The sequence below is a fragment of the Octodon degus genome, unplaced genomic scaffold (genome assembly GCF_000260255.1).
Source record: "Octodon degus isolate 3935 unplaced genomic scaffold, OctDeg1.0 scaffold00008, whole genome shotgun sequence".
Classification (NCBI taxonomy): domain Eukaryota; kingdom Metazoa; phylum Chordata; class Mammalia; order Rodentia; family Octodontidae; genus Octodon; species Octodon degus.
The window spans coordinates 21,726,306-21,747,264 of NW_004524584.1; the positions used below are offsets into that span (position 1 = coordinate 21,726,306).

The 20,959-nt window shown below is 47.4% G+C and overlaps 1 protein-coding gene across 1 annotated transcript in view; it reads left to right on the forward strand.

The window, feature by feature from the left end:
* The first annotated feature begins 4,136 nt into the window (after positions 1-4,136).
* Adamts16 (ADAM metallopeptidase with thrombospondin type 1 motif 16) overlaps positions 4,137-20,959 on the forward strand; it is a 167,642-nt gene continuing 150,819 nt past the window's right edge. The window contains exons 1-3 of the mRNA XM_004625189.2: positions 4,137-4,250; positions 4,365-4,461; positions 10,539-10,873. Coding sequence (XP_004625246.1) covers positions 4,170-4,250; positions 4,365-4,461; positions 10,539-10,873 — 513 coding nt within the window. The 5' untranslated portion in view covers positions 4,137-4,169. The remainder of the gene's footprint in view (positions 4,251-4,364; positions 4,462-10,538; positions 10,874-20,959) is intronic.

Consider the following 20,959-nt stretch of genomic DNA (forward strand, 5'->3'; position numbering starts at 1 on the left):
ATCCAGTGCCAGGGATTTTAATTGGGCTGAGAAGCAAAGGAGAGGGGGCTGAGCGATGTGGGCAGGAGGGTTAGAACTATGCGAAGGACGCACTGAAGTTGTCAGACACAGCCCCTAGCTAGGAAATGCTACACTGGGAAAAAAACTGATTTCACAATGAAGAAACACAGGCAAGAAAGACCAAAGCAAGAATGAAATCACGACATATGCAGGAAAATGGATAAAACTTGCCACTACAGTAAGCCAAGTCATCCAGACTCAGTAGACTCAGAAAGGCAAGTTTTACATGTTTTCCCCAATATGTAGAGTGTTAAACAAAACAAAAACTAGAAAGATGACCTAAAAGTAGAAGGAAGATAGTTTGCAAAGGGAGAGACAGATGAAAGGAAGGGCAATGGGGGAGGATATGCTCAAAATATTAACAGGAGACAGCTAAAAGCCCACAAACATAAGTAATAAGTAGGCCCTCCCTACATATTCACTAAGAAGTATTATTATTTGTTGGCAAAGTTATTCTAACATAGTCCAAATGATAGCTGTACTCATAAAAAGTCTCAACTCCATAAAACAGTGAAATAATTACAATGTACAGTAAGAATTCACCTCAGCACTTTTCTTCTATTTCTTTTTAATATGTAACCAGCAAAATATTGAAGAGTAATTGTTTAATGTCTGGCTTGCCTACTGAGTTATAGGTTAACGGAGAAAGGGACCTCCCAAGGGAGTCTCACTAAGATAACTATTCTTAATTAATCATGATTAATGAGTGACTAATAATACGTGTAAACAAGCAAAATATTCTAAAACAACTGGGAATTTTGATGCAAGAAGTTCTTTTCTAGGAAAACATAAATTTAAAAAAATAACTGGTTCAAGAAGAAAGAAGAAACACAATAGACCATTAACAACAGAAAGTCACCTCCAAATAATAAATCTCACTAAGTCATTTTACCGATGCTTTATTGAACTTTGGAGGGACTGGTAATCGCCATGTGTTCAGACATTACAGGGCAGAGCACCAGAGTCTTTGGAGAACATTTGTGGCTAACTGTGTGGCATGAGCTCATCTGTGTGTTACAGAGCTAAAATGCTCTAAGCCTGCTGGGGAGCTAGCTCTGTGGTCTAAGCGCCTGCCTGCCAAGTGCAAGGATCCAGGTTTGATCCCTTGTATCACATGCCATGCTGGCCACTGAAACCAGGTGTGGTGGCACATGCCAGTAATTCCACCACTGGGGAGACTGAGACAGGAGGATCACTACAAGTCTGAGCTGCGTAGCGAGACCCTGGACTAAATAAAAAATCAGTAGTCATTTGTTATCTTTGTGCAATTCAATACCCTCACTGAGTGCCTACAGTGCTCTGACCCTGGCAGCGCTGCTGGGTGGGGGCTGAAGTTGATGACGTTGCCTGAGTGGGTTCAGTACAGAGAACGGAGGCTTTCACTCCAGGAGGGGCAGAGAAACAGAGGCAGGAAAAGACTCCCAGGACCCACCAGGAATGAGAGGGTACAGATGGCCTCAGCTGCCACAGCACCAAAGTGGGCATCTCCAGAGGTGACTTGGGGCGCACCTGTCTGATGCTGCACTCTGCATACCCAGGCATGGGGCCAATGGCTGCTCCTTGTCCTGACCGAGGAGGTTTGGGCAGAAGCCTCTCTCTGGCAGAACTGAGTAGGGTTTCCATAGCCTTCTGCTACATTTCTGGGTGAGGAACTGACCAGCAGCAGCCAACTGCAGGTCACACAGGCACACAGAGGAAGAGGGGCTACCAGTCTGAAGCCGGACTGAGGGTTACTCTGTGAACAGGACAGCCCCCCAGACCCTGTGGTGGGTCAGGGAGGAGCATGAGGCGGACCCTCGCACACGCTTGCACACACTTGGTGCCCCTCCACCACAGTGACGCAGCATCAGCAGTGGGCCTCTCACTTGCTAACCTATGTCTAAAGTCCAGGATCAAGTTTGTATTTGTCCTTTTAAATTTGGAGGCAGTTTAAATTTAGATGAAATATACATTGGATGAAGTGTGCTTTTAAAATTGTCTATTTTCCTTATAAAATTTCCCTTTCTAGTTAGTGTCAGGACTGCAACAAGAGGAAATGTGGTCTGCAACGAGACGAATGCTCTCTAGCCAGCCAGGACTCATGCCTCCTCTCCTCTAAAATTCCATTAGAATTTTTAGAAATACAATAGCAACAACACTGTACACATTACTTGATGAGTCACTTTGTAGAAAACTGTACATCCACACACGCACACTTATATGTGAGCTCAAATCAAACTACTGGGTGTGCATGTGCACACTCGTGCACACACACACACACACACACACACACACACACACACCTCTGTGTGAGACTCTGCCTTAGTTGGTACCTAGGATTCAATGCCCTGCACAAGGAGAAGTTTCCTTTGGTTCACGTTTCAGTCCTTAGGTCGTGAGCTGGCTCTAAGGCAGGGCAGCGGGGCAGCGGGTCCTGGCGGAGCAGCCCTGCTCACAGCACGTAGACAGGAAGCAGCAAGAGGAGCAAGGAGTGGGGGAGGGAGCTAAGTCCAGCCGCACCACCTCCCTGGTGAGGCAGGCCTCTTGGGTAGACCCCCACCTAAAAGCAGGTCAGCTATCAGCCCCCATGACCGGCTCATTTATCTTCCAAAAGTCACTCTCTTTGTGTTCATGAGACTTTGTTGGGGGGCATGTAGATACAAACCCTGACAGATCCTTCCCCACCAGGGCGCGGTCTCTGAGCCTGGGAACACCACCACTGCTGGCTTAAAAATGTGCCTTATGACACTGGGATGGCAAGATAGCTCAGTGGACTGAGTGCCTGCTTAAGCGAACACAGGGACCGGGGGTTCAATCGCCGGGGATCCCACACAGCGCTGGCCCTGCCCCTGCACATGCTGAGCCAGAGATCCAGTCTGGGTGTGGTGGCACACGCCTGTAATCCCTGCACTGGGGATGTTGCAAACAGGAGAATCACTAGAAGTCCAAGCTGCACAGTGAGACCCTGTACCAAATAAATTTTTAAAAAGAAAGAAAGAAAGAAAGAAAGAAAGAAAGAAAGAAAGAAAGAAGAAAAATATGCTTCATGGAAAGAATATTTTTCATGGTTTCAAGTAAGGAGGGAGGGAGGAAGAGGCAGGGAAGAAGGGACGTGAGAGGGAAAGGAAGGAAAGGGGAGGGAGGGAGGGAGGGAGAGAGAGAGAGAGAGAGAGAGAGAGAGAGACAGGTGGACGCGCTGCTCTGTGCAGGAGCTGACACTTCCTCTGAGCTCTCCAAACTTGCATGCTGGGGAGAGGAAGGTGCACCGCTGTCACTCCTCATCCTCTCTCCAAATTGTGTGAATCCTGGTGAAACAGGCCAGCTGGACCAGAGGACCTTGAGGTCAGGGGAACAGAATTCTGGGCCCCACAGAAGGGGACTGGGTCAGAGGCGGGAACACAGCCAGCAGAAAGGGGCGACCGCGCACACACGTGCGCACACACGTGTACACACCCGAGCAGCCCTGCAAGCACACACACTGGGCACACGCGCGGGCACTGATGAGGACCTGTGGTCACACAATGGTCACGACAAGGAGCAGAACACAGTCTAAAAGTGAAAAATCACCACCCGCTCCAATGCATAGTTTGGGGCACCGATGTTGCCTCCCCCCACGCTGGCGGGCAGGTGTCCAGCTTGGCCCCTAGCCTCCCAGGAGGCGGCCCCAGGTCCCAGCAGGGCAGCTCCTGCAGCCAGACCAATCCAGGGCTGAGTAGTCCCAGAGCCTGAGCGGGCCACCCTCTGGGGACAAGGGGAGTCCCAGGTTCCCCTGTGCTTGGCCTCTTGACGCTCAAGCACAGTCGCCTGGGTGCAGCCAGGTGTCCCGCCCCATGAGCGAAGGCGACCTCTAGGGGGGAGCGCACAGAGAGGCGGGCCCCAGGACAAGGGAGGACGCGACCCCACAGCCTCCTCCCCTTGCTCCCTCCTCTCCCTTTTCCTCCTCCTACCCCATCCCTCCTTCCCTCCCCTCCCCTTCCCCCTTCTACCAGTTCTCTCACGCCCCCCGCGGCTCCTCGACCCCTGCGATGTCACCTCCCCGCCCCCTGAGCGCCCAGAGTGATAACCGCGCGCTGCGGCGTCTCCAGCCGCGCTGCGGGTGTCCCCTGAGCGCACCACCGGCTGAGCGCTCCATGCGGCAGGGAGAGCGCGGTCTGCGGCCCCCAGGGCGCGCGGCGCTGTGGGCGCTGCTGCTGGTGCGGCTGGGCACACAGGTGAGTCCCGGCCGGAGTCCGAGCCGGTGTCCGAGCCCGTGCCCGAGCCCGTGTTCGCGCCAGCCGTCCGCCGCGTAAGCTCCGCGGCGCTCATCACCTCCGCTCTCCCCGCAGGCACCTGCGTGCGCCTTGGAACCCGCAGCGGCCGCGCCCCGGAGCCCTGGCTTCGCGCGCGCCCCCTTGGAGTGGCCGGGTTGGCAGGAGAAGGCCGGTGAGTCCGGGACTGCGATCCCCGCCGCCCCCGCCGATTGCGTGGTCCCCACCCGGCGGAGCCTTCCCGCTCCGTCCTTCCCCATTCGCACCCCAGGGGCCGCCACTGTGCGATCCTGGCAAAACTGTTAACAGTTTGCAGAGTCAGGAAAAAGCGTAGCCACTGCATTTTGTCTGTGAAAAGCTCAGCAGCGCTGACACAGAATCTGCACCCACCGATGCGGTGTTAGTGCGTGCGTGCGTGGGTTCCCTTGGTGAGCGCAGACCCCCGCCCCCGCCCCTCTCGACCCCGTGCTGTAGCACAAAGGTCACTGATTCCCAGTCCGAGAGCAGGAGCCAGCGCCTGAAGTCTCCCTCGGGCTGCGCATCCCAGGATCCCAGTTAGTGCTCTTCAGGAACCGGGTTGAGTGGAAACAGAATGCGTGAAACAAGCACATAGCCGCCGCGACACCTGAGTTGTGTGCGTCCGCGCTGGGGCTGGGCAAAGCCGGTCCCATCCCTCGCTAACCCGGTTTGTTTCCTGCTGCTCCCGAGCGGCGTTTGTCCACGCCCTTGGGCCCTTGGGCGTGGGCCTGTGTCGCGCCGTGGCGTCAGGTGAGCGAGAAAGCAGATGTGCGGCAGTGGGCGCGGGGTGCTTTTCGTCTGAGCCCGGTTCGCCGGCGGTTGCGGAGCGCTAGCGCTCTGCGTCTTTTCCCGCGGTGAAGCCCCATCTGCAGCGTGAGTAGCAGCACTGGCATTTACAGAAGTGGCTTATCGCAGAAAACCTAGAAAATTGAAAAGTGAAGAGATCAGGGTTCTTTGATATGGTGCCTTCGTCTTGACAAGCTGACACAAAGATAGGGACTTCACATCTGCACCGCTGAAACTGTCCCGGCTGGAGAAGAAGGAGGAGACGCGATAAATAGCAGACCGGCGGTAGGGCCCGGGCCCCTTGGGCGCCACCAGAGGGCGCGAGATACAAATAATACAGACAAAATCCCTCTGCAAGGAGAAAGCACATACCTGTGTATTTGTAGTTCTCCTTTCCCGGTTCTCTTCCAACGCACTATCGTAATCCATGCACCTTCATACCTTTAAGAGTTACAAGGACGTCTGCTTTTAGAATAAAATTAAGAAAATTCCAGAGGGGCCCAGGAAATCTTAGATACTCGTAGCACTAAAGACTATTTGCTTAGGCCCAGAACTCTGAGGACCATTTAGAAAGAAAAGCCACCACGACTTCCTGCCTAGGCCAGGGACTGCTTTGCCTGTGTCTGCCGAGCAGGTGCTGTCCTCACCTGGCACCTCTCCAGGTGCCACAGCACAGTGTGACCACAACAGCTCATGCAGGGTCTGATCAGGGCCCGAAGCAGGAGCTGTGTGTCATGGTCAGCGAGCTTCTAGCTCCCATGGTCAGTGGGTGCATGGACTCCCACACCTCAATCTCCACTCTCCCCTCTAATTGTGAAAAAACTCCCTCGCTAAGGTGGGCTCCCTCAGTGAGGGGTCTTTCCCACACCCAGGGAGGATTCAGCTCAGCAGGGCCGTCCCTTAGGTCTGGAGTGTGGAGGCCAGCGGGACAGCCGGGCGCGCCTGCTCTTGGATGCGGAGGCATCTATGGTCTGAGCTGGTTTTGAAATAACCTTGGGGCCCTAAGTGTCATTGGCAGTGACACCTCCATCTGTCACTGCAGACTGTGCAGGGTGGCCGAAGTAATCATGCAGCAAAGTCGAGAGCTCATCTATCCTTCTGGGCAGTGCTGGATAACTAACTGCCCTGAGAAAATTCCATACTCAGACACGGAGACCAACTCTTTCACCGTTGCTGGTTCGGCATGACTTTGTCTTCCTTAGTGGAAAACTTAGATGCTTTTTCTTACACTGTGTCTTTGTAATAAAATCCGTGGTTCCTCTGAAACCTGAAGCTATGGTACATCTTTAACTTTCAAAATTTCCAGGCAAGTTCACAGCAAGGATAGAAATCTTTGGAACGAAATGACAAATGGTGTGTGTGTGCGTGCGTGTGCACACTCAGGCATAGCTGGTGATGATTTACATTCAGATCTCAATGGCCGATGAGACAGCTTGGCCCAGCGCTGCACCAACAGGATTTCCTTGTCGGGCGGGCACAGGGTGTGCAGCTCTGCTTGGAAGCACTCACCACTTGCTGTGGTGTAAACATTCCCATGCCATGGATCCTGAGTCACCAGTGTGATGTCACCAAGCTACAGGGTGAGGTGGTGGTGGACAAGCTGAGCTCTCTGAAGCTGGCCGCCCTGGTCCCACGTGCTCACTTGTGGGTCTGCACCTCTCAGGACAATCTGCAAACCAGAGTGCCCTGCACTGACCCTGAGCTCCAGCAGGTCAGGATGCTGAGCTGAGCTGCCATCCCTGATAGTTTTTCTCATTATGGACCCTCCAGGGGGCTAAAGTCTTATTTCAAGGGTTCTCACACAGCAGGAATGTCCCTATTTTTTAACCACAGGCATTTAGGGGATTACAATCTTAAAACACAGATTCCCCTTTAGTTTTTGTTTTTCAGCCTGTTGCGGTTGCACTTGGACCTCTCTGCAGACAGTGTGCGTGGTGAGAGCGTGTGCTTACTTGGTTCATTCCCCAAGTTCTTCAGCTGTGTGGCCCTTTCTCACACTCGTTTCCGCAGATTAGACCATTAGGGTATCTGTCTTGATGAAGTCTCAACAGGGTGGTGGTGACATCTTGTAACTGCCGCATGCTTCCCAGCGCCCTGTGTTCTATCTGTTCCATCCCAGAGCATCCTTGTCCCTCTCCACTCTGGTGACAACCTAATGTCTCTCCAGACAGTGCAAGTGTCCCCTCCAGGGTCATCTGCCTGGAATGTAGACTTACTGCACCATGGTGGGAGACAGCTTGTCTCTTCCCGATTTATCAGCAGTTATTTTGCAGGATAAACACCATTGCCCTTCTCCCCCACTAAAAGGGTAAATTCCATCTTTCTTGAAAATGCAGGTCATGAGATGTGGCTTATGTTACTAGGAACAATTTGATTTTTTTTTTTTTTTTGAGAGGGATCACCTTTTCATGTGCAATGAAGCTTGCTAATTAGACACAGTTTGGAGCAGCTCCACCAGCCCCCTGCTGTCATCCCATGGCCTAGAGGAGGAGGAAGAGGCTAATGAGGTGGCAGGAGCTGTCCCCAAGAAGGCAGGTAGAGTGTCTGCCAGCCTCCAAGCCTACCTTACCTCCAGTTCCAAGCTAGGAAGATCAAGGGCAGAAATCTCACCCTAAAGAGATGCTTTGCAGGAATGCAAATGGAACAGGAGGGTGCCTGTCCCCTTCCTCTTGGTGAGCAGCCAGGGCTCTACCCAGGCACCCAAGCCACACTGAGTCCTCTAGTGTCCCCCATTTCTTCTCCCAGTTCTGCAGCTCAAGCAGATTGGTCCAGCTTTCTCATTCTCCTAATGAGAATAGCACAGAATGCCCATGTGACACCAGCTCTTGCGCAGGCTCCCTGCTGCCCCTCACCCACCCAGGCAGCCTGAAATGCCAACTCACACCCGGGGACCCTTTGTTGCTAAGGTCTGATTCAGGCTGGGACACTGTGGCTCAGAGTCTGGATCTGAGGAGGGGGACATGCTGGTGGCAGGGGCCTTGCCACTCGGTCTTCCTGGCCTGGGCCCTTACTTTCCTGGAACCCTCCAGAGGTACCTGCCACCCACAGCTGCAGGTCTCTATCTCAGCAGAAGCTAAACTGCCTTTTCTCCAGGCCTGCTGGTTGCTACTGTGAGCTCCTGGGTCCCTACAAAAAGCTTGGCCAGGAAAGAACAGGATCAGATAGATAAGAGCCTGTGCTGAGATTTACTTGTGAAGAAACCTTCTCTTTCTAAAGATAATACTAACGTTAATCCTACTACTACTGTTACAACTAGCCTAACCGTAGGGAGTGTTTCCTAATAGTGACCAAGAAGATTGGACTATTTTATCTTACAACCCCAAAGCATGTCCCACTGGACCCAAGCGGAGACAAGAGAACTGTGGGTAAGCCAAGGGGAAGGTGCAGATGCCCACAGAGCAGCAGCACTGGACTCCCATGGCCGATGCAGGGGAAGCTGCACTTGCATCTGGAGCTCTGGTCACCTCTCTGGTGCGTGGCCTGACGTCCAGGAGACACCTCGCAGTGAAGCTAGAGGAAGACCTGCCTCATCTGGACTACTCCTGGCAGGCTTAGGAAGAGTTCAAGGGAGGAAACTGGCCCTCCCGTGGCTAGGGAAGGCCCAATCGCAGGCTCTCAGGCAGTTGGAGGCACATGCACCCTGTGCCTTGGGGTTCAAGGAATGTGAGCCCAGCCAACCTGCTGAGCTGTGCTACAGAGCTGCCTTGGTGCTGCCTAAAGCTCCAGAAAACACACACACACACGTACACACATGTGTTCACACAAGTGCACACACACACACACACACACACACACACACAGAACATAAGCTTTTCTGTGCTGACATCTAGAATGCACCTACAGTCTGCATTTTTCTTTCAATGTTCTGTTCAATAATTTAATAATTAAATAATTAAGCAGCAAAGGATGCCCGCCACATTTTGCTTTTCAACAATTTTCTGAAAAATGAAGGTATTTTTGAGCTAGTATTCCTTGTCAGTTCAGTGAAGATGTTAGTAAAAAGATGTTAGTAATATATATATATATATATATGGCTGTTTTCTCATTCAGAGGTTAGGACTAAAGAAATGATTCTGAGTTATAAAAGTGATGATAGATGACTGTTACTCAATTGGTAAAATTGATGAACTATAATCTTGAGAAACCAATTTTCTTTATCTACTCTGTCATCTGTTTTATTGTTTTTTTTTTTTCTTCCTTTTAAGCCAAGATGAGCAAGAGGCAGCCGAGGGGATGCGGCTCACACTTCTCCTCCCACCCCATCAGCCCTTTCCCAGGATGCTGATGGCAGGGGTGCTATTGCTCGTGGTGGTAAAGAAGATAATTGTTAGGCAGAAAGCCCTCTGAAGGCATTCCCAGCACCCTGATGGGGCTTCTCATTCTCCTCCATACCTCCTGCAGAAGGGGTGGGAACCCTGAATGTGGCACTGGGAGGTTCTTGATAGGCCCCCTGCAGGATCCCTGTGTGCAAATCTGAGCCAGTCTGGGCTTTCTCTTACTGTTTTCAAAGAATTAGTTGAGTATGTTTTAGACCAGTCCACTCTCAACCAGTGTGGCATTCCTCTTGGAAAAGCTTGGCACCAGAAAAGCCAGTCAAGTCACAAGAAGCCAGATAGACAGGAGGGGAAGCTCAGCCAATGGGAGGCCCACTGAAGTCCACAGTGGTCAGCACACACACACACACACACACACACACACACGTACACACACACGTGCTCACACAAGTGCACACACACACACACACACACACACACACACACACACAGGACCATAAGCTTTTCTGTGCTGACATCTAGAATGCACCTACAGTCTGCATTTTTCCTTCGATGTTCTGTTCAATAATTTAATAATTAAATAATTAAACAGCCAAAGATGCCCGCCACATTTTGCTTTTCAACAATTTTCTGAAAAAATGAAGGTATTTTTGAGCTAGTATTCCTTGTCAGTTCAGTGAAGATGTTAGTAAAAAGATGTTAGTTATATATATATATATATATATATATATATATATATATCTGGCTGTTTTCTCATTCCGAGGATAGGACTAAAGAAATGATTCTGAGTTATAAAAGTGATGATAGATGATTGTTACTCAACTGGTAAAATTGATGAACTATAATCTTGAGAAACCAATTTTCTTTACTCTGTCATCTGTTTTATTGGTTTTTTTTTTTTTTTCCTTCCTTTTAAGCCATAGAATTTAAATCATAGGATCTGCTGGCTTGGTGATATAGAGACAGTGGCAGTTTACCCGATAGCCACTTTGGAGATGTTTCCTTTGTACTCTGGTGCTGTTAATTGCGTCATTTTAGGAAGAGGATGACTGTACAGAATTTTTCCCCCATCATTTCTTACTACGTGGAAGCAGTGTGGTGCTCTTACATTCTAAGACTTCCGATTCCTTGGATCCCTGAGATGGCTCACTGCTCCCAACTCCTTTGGTTTCAGAATATGACCTGGTATCTGCCTACGAGGTGGACCCCAGGGGAGCCTATGTGTCCCACGACATCGTGCACCACCAGCGGCGGCGGCGGCGGAGCGCGGCGGCCCTGCCGGGAGGAGGGGACGCCCTGCACCTCCGGGTCAAGGGAGTCAGGCACGACTTCCACGTGGATCTGCGAGCCTCCAGCCGCCTGGTGGCTCCTGGGTTCGTGGTGCAGACACTAGGCAAAGGAGGCACCAAGTCCGTGCAGAGCTTCGCACCAGAACACTTCTGCTTCTACCAAGGCTCCTTGCGGTCTCACAGGAACTCCTCGGTGGCCCTCTCCACCTGCCACGGCTTGGTGAGTGTAGACGGCTCTGGGCCTGGGAGCGAGGTGGACATATTGACGGGGCAAAAGAGGTTCGCCAGAGGTTTCTCTCAGAATACCTCCAGCTGTTCCCTCATTCTCAGGGGCATGTCTTTGATCTATAAAAACAGGTGGACAATTGCAGAGTAATATTTTCCCGAATATGTAGCACGGCCCTCTGCCCACCTAGGCCTGTGTAGGAACAGCAGCCCCACTCACTCTTTGGTGGCTGTTCTAGAAGAACTGTGGAAGAGCATTTCCATTTGAAACACACATCTAAGAACTTGTGGTCGGGTGTAAGTAAATGAATATCTTAAGTGTTCCTGTTTGCTTTGTGGATTCCTAATGGAAACTGGAGAAATGACTTCACCGGCAACGGTTGTATTGGTTATTGGATCAGACGTTTGGGGCCCTGAGTACTTTACTTCTGTCGCTCGAATCATGATAAGATGCTTACAAGTCAGGGCACTCAGCCAGGCCACCACACTGCTGGCCTTATCAGACCCGTTAATTGGTTGGCTCATTTCCCCCTTTCTGAGTACCCGATTCAGACGCTGCCCCCAGCTTAGATGTGTAAGGTGCCTGCTTTTGCAGGACCCCAGAGGGAGGAGCAGAAAGCTAAACTGATGCTCTCTTGCAAGCCAAAATCGCAATGCTTCCACTTTTGCTTTTCTTGAAATATGTCCTTATTTTTTAGGGAAGAAAGGCTTAGGAGACACTTAGACTATGGGCCATGAATTAATCACAGACCCACATGAACACAGCATAACTGGGCATGGTGGACATGTGTGGTCAGAACACTTCCGGGTCGTGGCAATGGCAAAGGTTCACCACGTGGTCTGCGGACGTGGACTGCACCTGTAGAGAACGCATTTCCCTTCCTCTTTAGAAAAAGATTCCTGAATCACACCTCATAAGAATTGCTACGTCTTTGAGGTTATTGGCGGATAAAGGCTCTTTTCCAGCCACTTCCTTAAAATAAATACATGCTAGCCCTGAATCTTTAAAAAAAAATTTTAAAGGATAATGTTAGTATTTTGTGTTTTAGTGGAAATTTTATGAGTTTGATCTCTCTGTTTTGCTTTATAAAAGGCTTTTCCTTGCAGGGTGGACTCAGATTGTTGCGGACGTGTAGTGATGCCTGGTGTTCTTGTTAACCTGGAAGGCTGCGTGGCTAGTTTCCTCCATGTTCTCTAAAGGGGAAAAAATAAGTGTTCTTTAGTAATTGGGCGGAAACACTGTGTAAGGCTCTAAATTAAGACATCTCTCCCTTGGCTGCCCTCCACAAAAGCTTAACCCAGACCCAGCACCATCTGTGTGGTAGCGTGCTCGCCGGTCCCTTCCGAGTTCGTTGGATTTGTCTGTAGAGACTGGACAGGGTGCTGCCCACTCCCCCGCGTGGTGGAGGCCCCGTGGCTCTGGTGGGGCCTCCCACAGTGAGCGGGCTGTGTCCTGGAATCTGTTCCCTGGCGGCCCTTTGAGATGCCTAGCAGCCTGTGAGCTCGGTGGGAGTTAACAGCAAAGGCTGTAAGTGTACAGCTACATGAAAGATAAGAGAACGAAATAGAATCAGGAAAAGCAAAAGACTGCTGTGCAGTGCACGGTGGAATCTGCCGCAGCGGGCATGGGGATAGAAATTATTACGCCTTTTCCATTCATCTTCAAAATACAAAAATTCTAGCTCTCCTAATATTTTGTCTGTGGATGATCATTTGGGGCATTTGGCCCCAGAGAAGTAAACCAAAGGCACTGTAAAGAGCAAGGAAGGGGCTGGGGAAATAGCTTGGTGGTCTAAGTGCCTGCCTGGCAAGCGCAAGGACATGAGTTCAATCCCCAGTACCGCATGCTGTACCGGCCCTGGAACACCAGGCTCACCATGCCAGCCTCTGAAACCCGGCATGGGGGTGCACACCTGCAGTCTCAGTGCTGGGGAGGCTGAGGCAGGAGGGACACTATGAGTCTGAGCTGCATAGTGAGACCCTGTACCAAATAAATAAATAAATGACTAAAAAATAGAAAAGTTAGGGTTCTCATTAACTTTATTGAAAATCAGTGATTATATAGAATATTAAAAATTACAGACAAATATTGAAATGTGAAAGATATAAGATGTAGACAGAGTGAATTGTAGAGAAGTATTTCTGAAATGAATACAGCATGAGATCGATAATAGATTGCACATTGTAAGTAAATTATTTACAAAGTTAAATGAATATAACAATAAAAATTGTCCAAAATAAAAATGAAGAAGAAAGTATTTACAGATCAGTCATATATGTTTGTTCACTCTGTGACAAAAATCAAGAAACTTATATTCATGTAATTGGAATTCTCAAAGTAGAAAGGGGTAGGCAATAAATATTTAAAGATTATAAAATTTCTGAATTTAGTTGAAATTATAGCACATTTCCAAGAAAAATGAATCTTTTGCTCAAGAAATTTGAATAAAATCATACCAAGACACACAAAAATGAAATTGTCTAAAAGTAATTATAAAGAAAAAAATAAAGCATATACATAAAATATTAGCTATGGAAGAACAAACTTCAATAGCATCTTATTCCACATTAGAAAAAAAAAAAAAAAAGAAAGAGCAAGTGGGTGAGAAACCAGACTAATTAAGTCAAAGGACTGAAAGAAAATAAAAAAGATTTGTCCTCATTCAATTTTGTATTTAGCATACATACCTTTGAAAACTAAAAGTAAAATATTTTCCAGTTATACAAACTCAAAATATTCTAGTACCTCCAGATGTAGCATGTAGGAAATAACAAAGAGCATAATCCAGAAGGGAAGGGAAGTGGCTGTAGGTCCAGGATAAAGACTAAAGAGCTCTCAAGATGATAGTTATGCGGGACTATGTAAAATATATTAGATGAACCCATTTAAAAGGTCGTTGACGATCTCTACAAAACAGTATCCATCTTATGTCAGGTTATATATGTATTTTTCAGTGTGTGTATGTGTGTGTATAAAAGACAACAAGGAAGAAGTAATATAAAGTCAAAGGTAAATGGAGATACGCCACTGCCCTCAGTAGTGCTCCGCACCTCTCTGAGCTCTGCGCATCTCTCCGTATTCTCTTATTGTGTGCCTTAGATTGCACAATCGTCGCTAGTGTCTACTTAGATCGCACGATCGTCGCTAGCGTCTGCTTAAGTCCGATGCTTTTCTGCTCGCAGTCCAGCTCTACCGTCATGCCTCTCATCTCCGTTACTTTCCTTGCCGCTGAGGAAAGAAAGCGAAGGAAGGAGGGGTTGATTCACCTCACAGCTTGAGGCCTTTTCCGTCCACAGTCAGCTGGCTCCACAGCAGGGTACTGTGGCAATCAGGCCGCAGTTCATGGAGGCAGAAGACAGCAAAAGCAGCAAGAGCAAAAGGGGAAAGACAAGCTTTTTTCTCTTGTTCTTTTTTCCCCCTTTTATCTTATCAAGGCTGCTGGGATCAGGGCCAGCGGTGTAGCTCAGTGGACCAAGGGCTTGCTTAGGTAAGCGCAGGGGCCAGAGTTCAATCCCAAGCACCACATGCCGCACTGGCCCTGCCCCTGGGTCCTGCCCCTGCTGAGCCGGGGATGAAGTCCAGGCGTGATAGAGCATGCCTGCAATCCCAGCACTAGGGAAGCAGAAATCAGGAGGATCACTATGAGTCTGAGCCGCATAATGAGACCCCACGCGCATGCGCATGCGCATGCGCACGCGCACGTACACACACACACACACACACACACACACACACACACACACACAAAGACTGCTGAGATTAGGGTGCTACCAATCCAATAAGTGGGCTAATCCAGTAATCACCCAGCCTTAGTCCTGGTATCCTTAATCCCAGCATTGCCCAATGAATCAGTAGCAAACTCTAGATAAAACAGCCACCGAAAAGCCAGTCCCAGTAACATCACGAGGCTGTGGGGGACCTCTAGCACGAAGCATAACTCTTCTCTAGTCAATTTATCACACTAGGTCTCTTAACTCCAGAATTGTTAGGGTTTTTTAGTAATTTTTATAGTCCCTATTTTATGAGACCTTGTCACCTCAGTTTCCTTTCTCCTTTTTATTTGTACTTTATATTAATTCTAATTATATCTATTTAAGGTTCGTGTGTTATAAAAATCTTGATGTGTGAACACAGGGAAATAAAGACTCAGGCAACCATATTAATCTACCACTTTCTCTAGGCATTTTTGTGTGTGAGAGAGTGAGAAGACACATAGTACTTGGCAAACTTTTGTTCCATCGTCCAGTACTACTAGCTGCAGCCCTCATCCTGTTCATCAGACATCCAGAGTCACTCATCTTACCTAACTGTAAACGTGGATCCCGTGGCCTATTTTTTTCAATTTAATCTTCTTTGCTCATCATAATCTGTGCCCTATTTCTTGCATGTATTCAACTGTTCTTTTTTTCAGAATTCCCATTTAAGTCTGGTCATTCAGTGCTCTTCTTTGGTTTATTTTTGGCATCATTCCTCCAGGTTCATTCACGTTGTCACAGACGGCCACATATCATTTTCCTGTGTATTCAGAACCAAGACACTCATCATTTTTTGAAATACCCTGAGCATGAGGGGTTTTACTTTCTTGTCCAAACAAAGTCAGTCCCTGGGGGTGAACTCCCTGTTCTTACTGCCTATCTGTCTTGGAAAGAGCTCTGGGACCCAGAACTGAAGCTGGCGCTACAAAGCCTGGAGTAGCCTGGAGTGCTCACCATAGCACCTGCTCTGTGAGTGAAGCAGCACCTTTTCTTCCTTGCTTTTGCAGCTTGATCTGAAACAGCCACTGTGCGTATGAGCTGGAGTGAGGGTACTCAGGCCCAGCCTATTGAATTTAGGGCAGTTTCTATATGATGGGGTGGGGGGCTTCTTCTTCACAGAAGGGATGCCAGTCCTTAGGGTCATGGCAGCCTGGAACTGGATTTCAGCAGTATGGAAGGCAGCAGATGGCAGGTGCAGAGGACTTGCCACTCTTGTGGCGAAAATGTGACTCTGGAATGGGCTTGGGGGCACGCAGGGATCTTGTCTGCTGTACTGCCCAGCCCAGCATCGAATGTCTGTCCCACCAAGCCAGGAGCAGCTGATGGTACAAGGACACCACGGCTGAAATGTTAGCCAATTTCTCCATTCTTTTCAAGAAGTACCAACTTTCATTCATAGCTAATTTTTCTATTTTTATGCCTGTAGGTGATTTTTAACAGGTAGATGGCATGGAAGTTCTGCCAGGGGAGATCTGATGTCATTGCTTACTGCCCCCATTGAGGGATGATTCCCAGGATCCTCCTTTTAAAAGCAGGCTGTGGACTTAAGTAGCCTGACTTGAAACCCAAATGTTGTTTTTCAGCCTTAACTATGAAGCTGCCCTTGCCCCAATAGGACTTGGAAAGAGAGAGACTGGAATCCCAGTGGATCATTCCTGAATGTTCTCTCTGTGCAATGATTTTTCGTGTAGCTTCCGGCTCAATGACATCGTCCCTGGATCTAAACGTTTGCATACTTAGTGTCCCCATCTGCAGTATTGTGGGGGCCTCTACTAGCTACATAGACTTCATCTTACAATTATTCACTTTTCCCCCCTAACTATAAATTCCTCAGGAGAATTTGCTTGCCCATCTCTATCACTAGTAACGGTGATAGAAATCTCTTTGTTATGCTCTAATCAAAAGTCATTTTTCCCTTGCCACTAATGGTTGTATTTTATATTTACAAAAGAAATACTAAATTTTCTTAACTTCTATTTTGGATTATACATAAATGGACCACTAGTTCTATAATCAATTTCATCTGATTTCTTTCTAGACCAACACCAAATACCCTAGATTTTCTTTTAAAGCTTGTGGCTTCTCAATAAGTGATTTAATCACTTAAGCTTTTGATAACACATTTCTTTTTTCACTATATTTGTTTATTTATCTATCTATTTAATGTATTTAGTTGCTTATAGGGTCTCACTATGCAGTTTGGACTCATAGTGATCCTCCTGTTTTTCAGCCTCCCCAGCACTGGGATTATGGGCATACGCCACTATGCCCAGACTCTGTGGCCAGCTTAGCCCACCCAGAGGGTGGGGCTGGCACAGCATGTGGTGCTGGGAATCGAACTGTCGTCCCTGCTCTTGCCTAAGCTTGCCTAAGCAGGCACTTTAGTCTGCTGAGCTATCTCACCTCCCCACTTTTTTCAATACTTTTTAAATAAGGTTTGTTTAGAAATTTTTATTACAGGAGTTGATTTTCTTATTCATTGAATGAAGATGGTATTATTTTATGTTTATGTTTATGGCATAAAATACACAATACATTTGTGCATAAGATAGGTATTTTTTTCCCTAAAAACCTAATTCTTCTGTTTTAAAAACTGTTGAAGAACTTGCAAGTACTGTGATCCTCAATTCTGTTCAGCAATTTCCTCACTTTGTTGGTTGGAGACTTGCTCAGGGAATTGGTTTGAAGTGTACTGGGTTTTATTTCTAGCCACAAACTCCAGGGATTCCTTGGAAACTCTGATCACTGAGAAATTTTTCTGAAGCACCCAATAAATCCTAGGAAGCTGTCTGAAATGCTGCCAGATTTTTAACCGACTTTGAAAAATGTCCTTAAGCCAGGAAAATAAAATAGGAGTAAAACAGGAAGAAGCAACAGAGTAGATGGTCAGAAGCAATGAATGAATTTTCAGGAGCAGTTATAACTTCTGGAGGGGGGCGATGCCATAACTACACGGCAGTGTCAGACCTGGGCCAGGTGTCCTGGGCTCAAAGTTGGTCATGATTAAGACACTGATAGGATTGTTATGGAGAACTAATAAGAAATACTGCATAACTTCCCAAATGTTTTATTACTTGGGAGTAAATGTAAACATTCAATTTGAAAGAGAACAAAAATAAGAGGAAGCACACTAAAAGTGATACCGCATCTCACTAAACAAGTTGATAGGAACTCAACAGTGGCTGGTATGGTGCATGTGGCTGTATTCAAATTATTTATTTAGAGTAGTAGATATCAGCATGCAAAATTGGTCAAAAATTAAAAAGAAGAAAAAATAATAATTTAAACACTGACTGTCCCATTCAACAGACTAGTAGAAATTAGTAGTACAGTTAAAAGGTATCCTGTGTATATACATCTATTTTTCCCTTCCTTCTTTCTATTCTTTTCTCCTTTCCCTCATCCTATTTGTTCTTTCCCTTTGAACAGTTTCTTTTTCTTTTCTTTTGTGCAGTATCCATTATACCTTTCAGATTTTATTTACTCTTACAGGTTCTTACCCTAGGCAGACGGTATGATATTTACACATGAGGGTCTGATTTATTTCACTTTTGAGTATAGTCTCTAGTTGCATTCCTTTACCTATGAAAGATTCCAGTTTATCTTTTTCAGAGCTCCGTAATACTCCATTCTATAAAAATACCACATATTTTTTATCCATTCTTCAGTTGATGGGCATTTGGGTGTCTCCAAGATTTAACTATGACAAATTATGCTGCTATCAACATGGTACACATATGTTGCTGTGGGATGATGTTTTCAGTAGTTCTAGAAACATAGTCATTAGGGGAACATCTGTGTTCAATGGGACCTCTAATCCTAGCTAAATATAAAATGGATAGAAATAAATGCATTTCATCACTAGAAGTAGATTAAAATAACCTTTTATTAAGTACTTCATATTTGAAATAACCGAAACTTTTTCTACTTGTTTACTTTTAGTTACAAACAAAAGTTAGGTTATGAGGGGAAAAAAACTAAGTATAATGATGGATTTCGTCCTACTTCTCTTGGTTTTGAGATAATGAAACTGAAATCCCAAGGGAGTAGAATAACGTGCCCAAGTTATAAAGCCAGGTGGTGCTTAGACGGGTGCAGGACATGGCTCTGTGTCTCGATCCCATTCTTATTCCGGGGCACCCAGCCCTACACCTAAAAGGAGGACAGGTCTACTTGCCACACAGTGGCAGTTCACAGTCCTTTGGCTCCACAGCAGAAATGTGTGTGAGCAGCCGAGGTGGAGGGAAGCTGCCCTGTGTGTGGCGTCCAGGAAACAGCGAGAGCTACAGGAGGGACATGGCAGGCAGGTAAGGCCTGGCTCCTGTCTCATGCCCCAGGGGCCCATTTGTCAGCAGCAGACGCCTCCCTGAGCACACCAGTGACATGTGGCCTCTGTCCGCACCGCCCGGTATTTGGCATCCAGTAGCTAGGGATGCTGCCCATCTCTGAAGCCAGGGCAGCGGGAGGTGGCCAAGAGTGATCTGAGAAGAGCCAGCAAGGTCCCTGGAAGGGAGCAGAGCGTGGGCCCTGTGCTCACTGACTCTAGGACGTGCTCCCTGTCTGGAGCTGTCTGAACCACTAAGAGCTCTGAAATATGCTTTTTCTAAGAAGTGGTTATTCAAGCTATAGAAAATTTAAAAAGACCAAATGAAATCAGGAGTTTCGAAGCAGAATCCTGCTTTGCCTGGGGTACACATAGTGGAGCTTGAGTGTAGCTGCTTAACACATAGATGCAATTTTCATTTTCTTAAATAGCGCTTTTTCTGCAAACTTGTCTATTACACACACACACACACACACACACACACACACACACACACCTGTTTTAGTTTTCTAGGCAACGATCATCATTAGCTGTATCAATCACAGTCCAGTCAGGAGAAGCTACAAACATTATTTGGAAAGACGGCATTAGCACAGTGCGGTCCACAGAGGTTAGAGAATGGGTAGGTAGGGGAAGATAAAAGCTCTGCTGAACTGCAGCTGCTGCGATCAGCCACCATCCCCCTGGTCGAGAACTGAGGGGCAGTTTGGGGTTGCTAGGCTTTAACAACTTGGAGCTATGTCAAGCCTCTGAACACAAGAAGCTTCCCACCCGTTTGCTAGAACTCTAAAGGGGCGTGATGCCTCCACTTCTTCAAGTGAGATGAGCTGGAATCATCTGTTGCTGAGGAAGGAAGTGCCACTGCCAGGGCAGAGCAAGGCCAACATGAGTAGGAAGCAGACAGGAAGTCAGTGGGGAAAGGCAGGAAGGGAGGGGGAGACCGGAAGTCCAAAGGCAACACATAATTTTTTTTTACACATAATTCATAGAGAGCGAACAGGAAGTGAGGGGGCAAACAGGAAGTGAGGGGGCGAACAGGAAGTGAGGGGGCGAACAGGAAGTGAGGGGGCGAACAGGAAGTGAAAGCGCAGACCAGAAGTCCAGGAGGACACACAGAAAGGAGTAAGTTTTTGCGTCTTCCTTGATATGAGCCTCTTCGTGTCTTGTGTGTGGACCGCTACAGAAGTGAATAGGAAACAAATAGCAAATCAGAAGTGGGCCTGTTGAGATCAGTGTCAATACCTAACAGCAGAGTGTAGGAGAGCTTGGAGAATAATTTGCTGGTAATAATTACGTTACCTACTATGGTAAATATTGCTTCTATGGTAGGAATATTTCTCTAAATTTTTCTTACTTTACTTCAAGCACTTTATTTTTTATTTATAGTATACTATAGTGCTAGGGCTGGAACCTAGAGCTTATGAGCTCAGCGATATCCACAGCCTTTATTTATTTATTTATTTATTTATTTTGAGACAGGCTTCCTAACTCGCTGAGCTTTCCAGATTGGACCTGAACTTGCCATCCTCTTGCCTCAGTCTTTCAGGGAGCTGGCATTACTATACCTGATTTCTAGCACTTTAGCTATGCCAGGCATACAGCAAATCCTTTTTTAATGGAAGTACAAGAATTCTATTCTTTGACAAAAACCATTTCTAGGAAGAGAAGAAAGAAGGGAAACTCAAAATAAATAAATAAAATAAGCCAAAAAAAATTTTAAAAAAGAAGAGAAACTCTTACAGCGAAAGAAAAGCAGCAGCCCAGCACTGTCTGGGAAAAACTGCAGGCACCTGTCTAAAAGACCAGATCTTGTGGGGTCTGGTGGTGACAGGCTGACCCTTGTGTGGGGTCGAAGCGGTGAAGCCCAGTATGTGCAGCACCAGCCTCTAGGCCCACTCCAACCCCGTGACTGTTTTGGCCTCCGCCGCCCTGATTACGCCAGGCCTTCTGTGCAGCAGGCCTGGAAGAAGCCACTCACTTTTCCCAGTGGGCAGGAGGCTG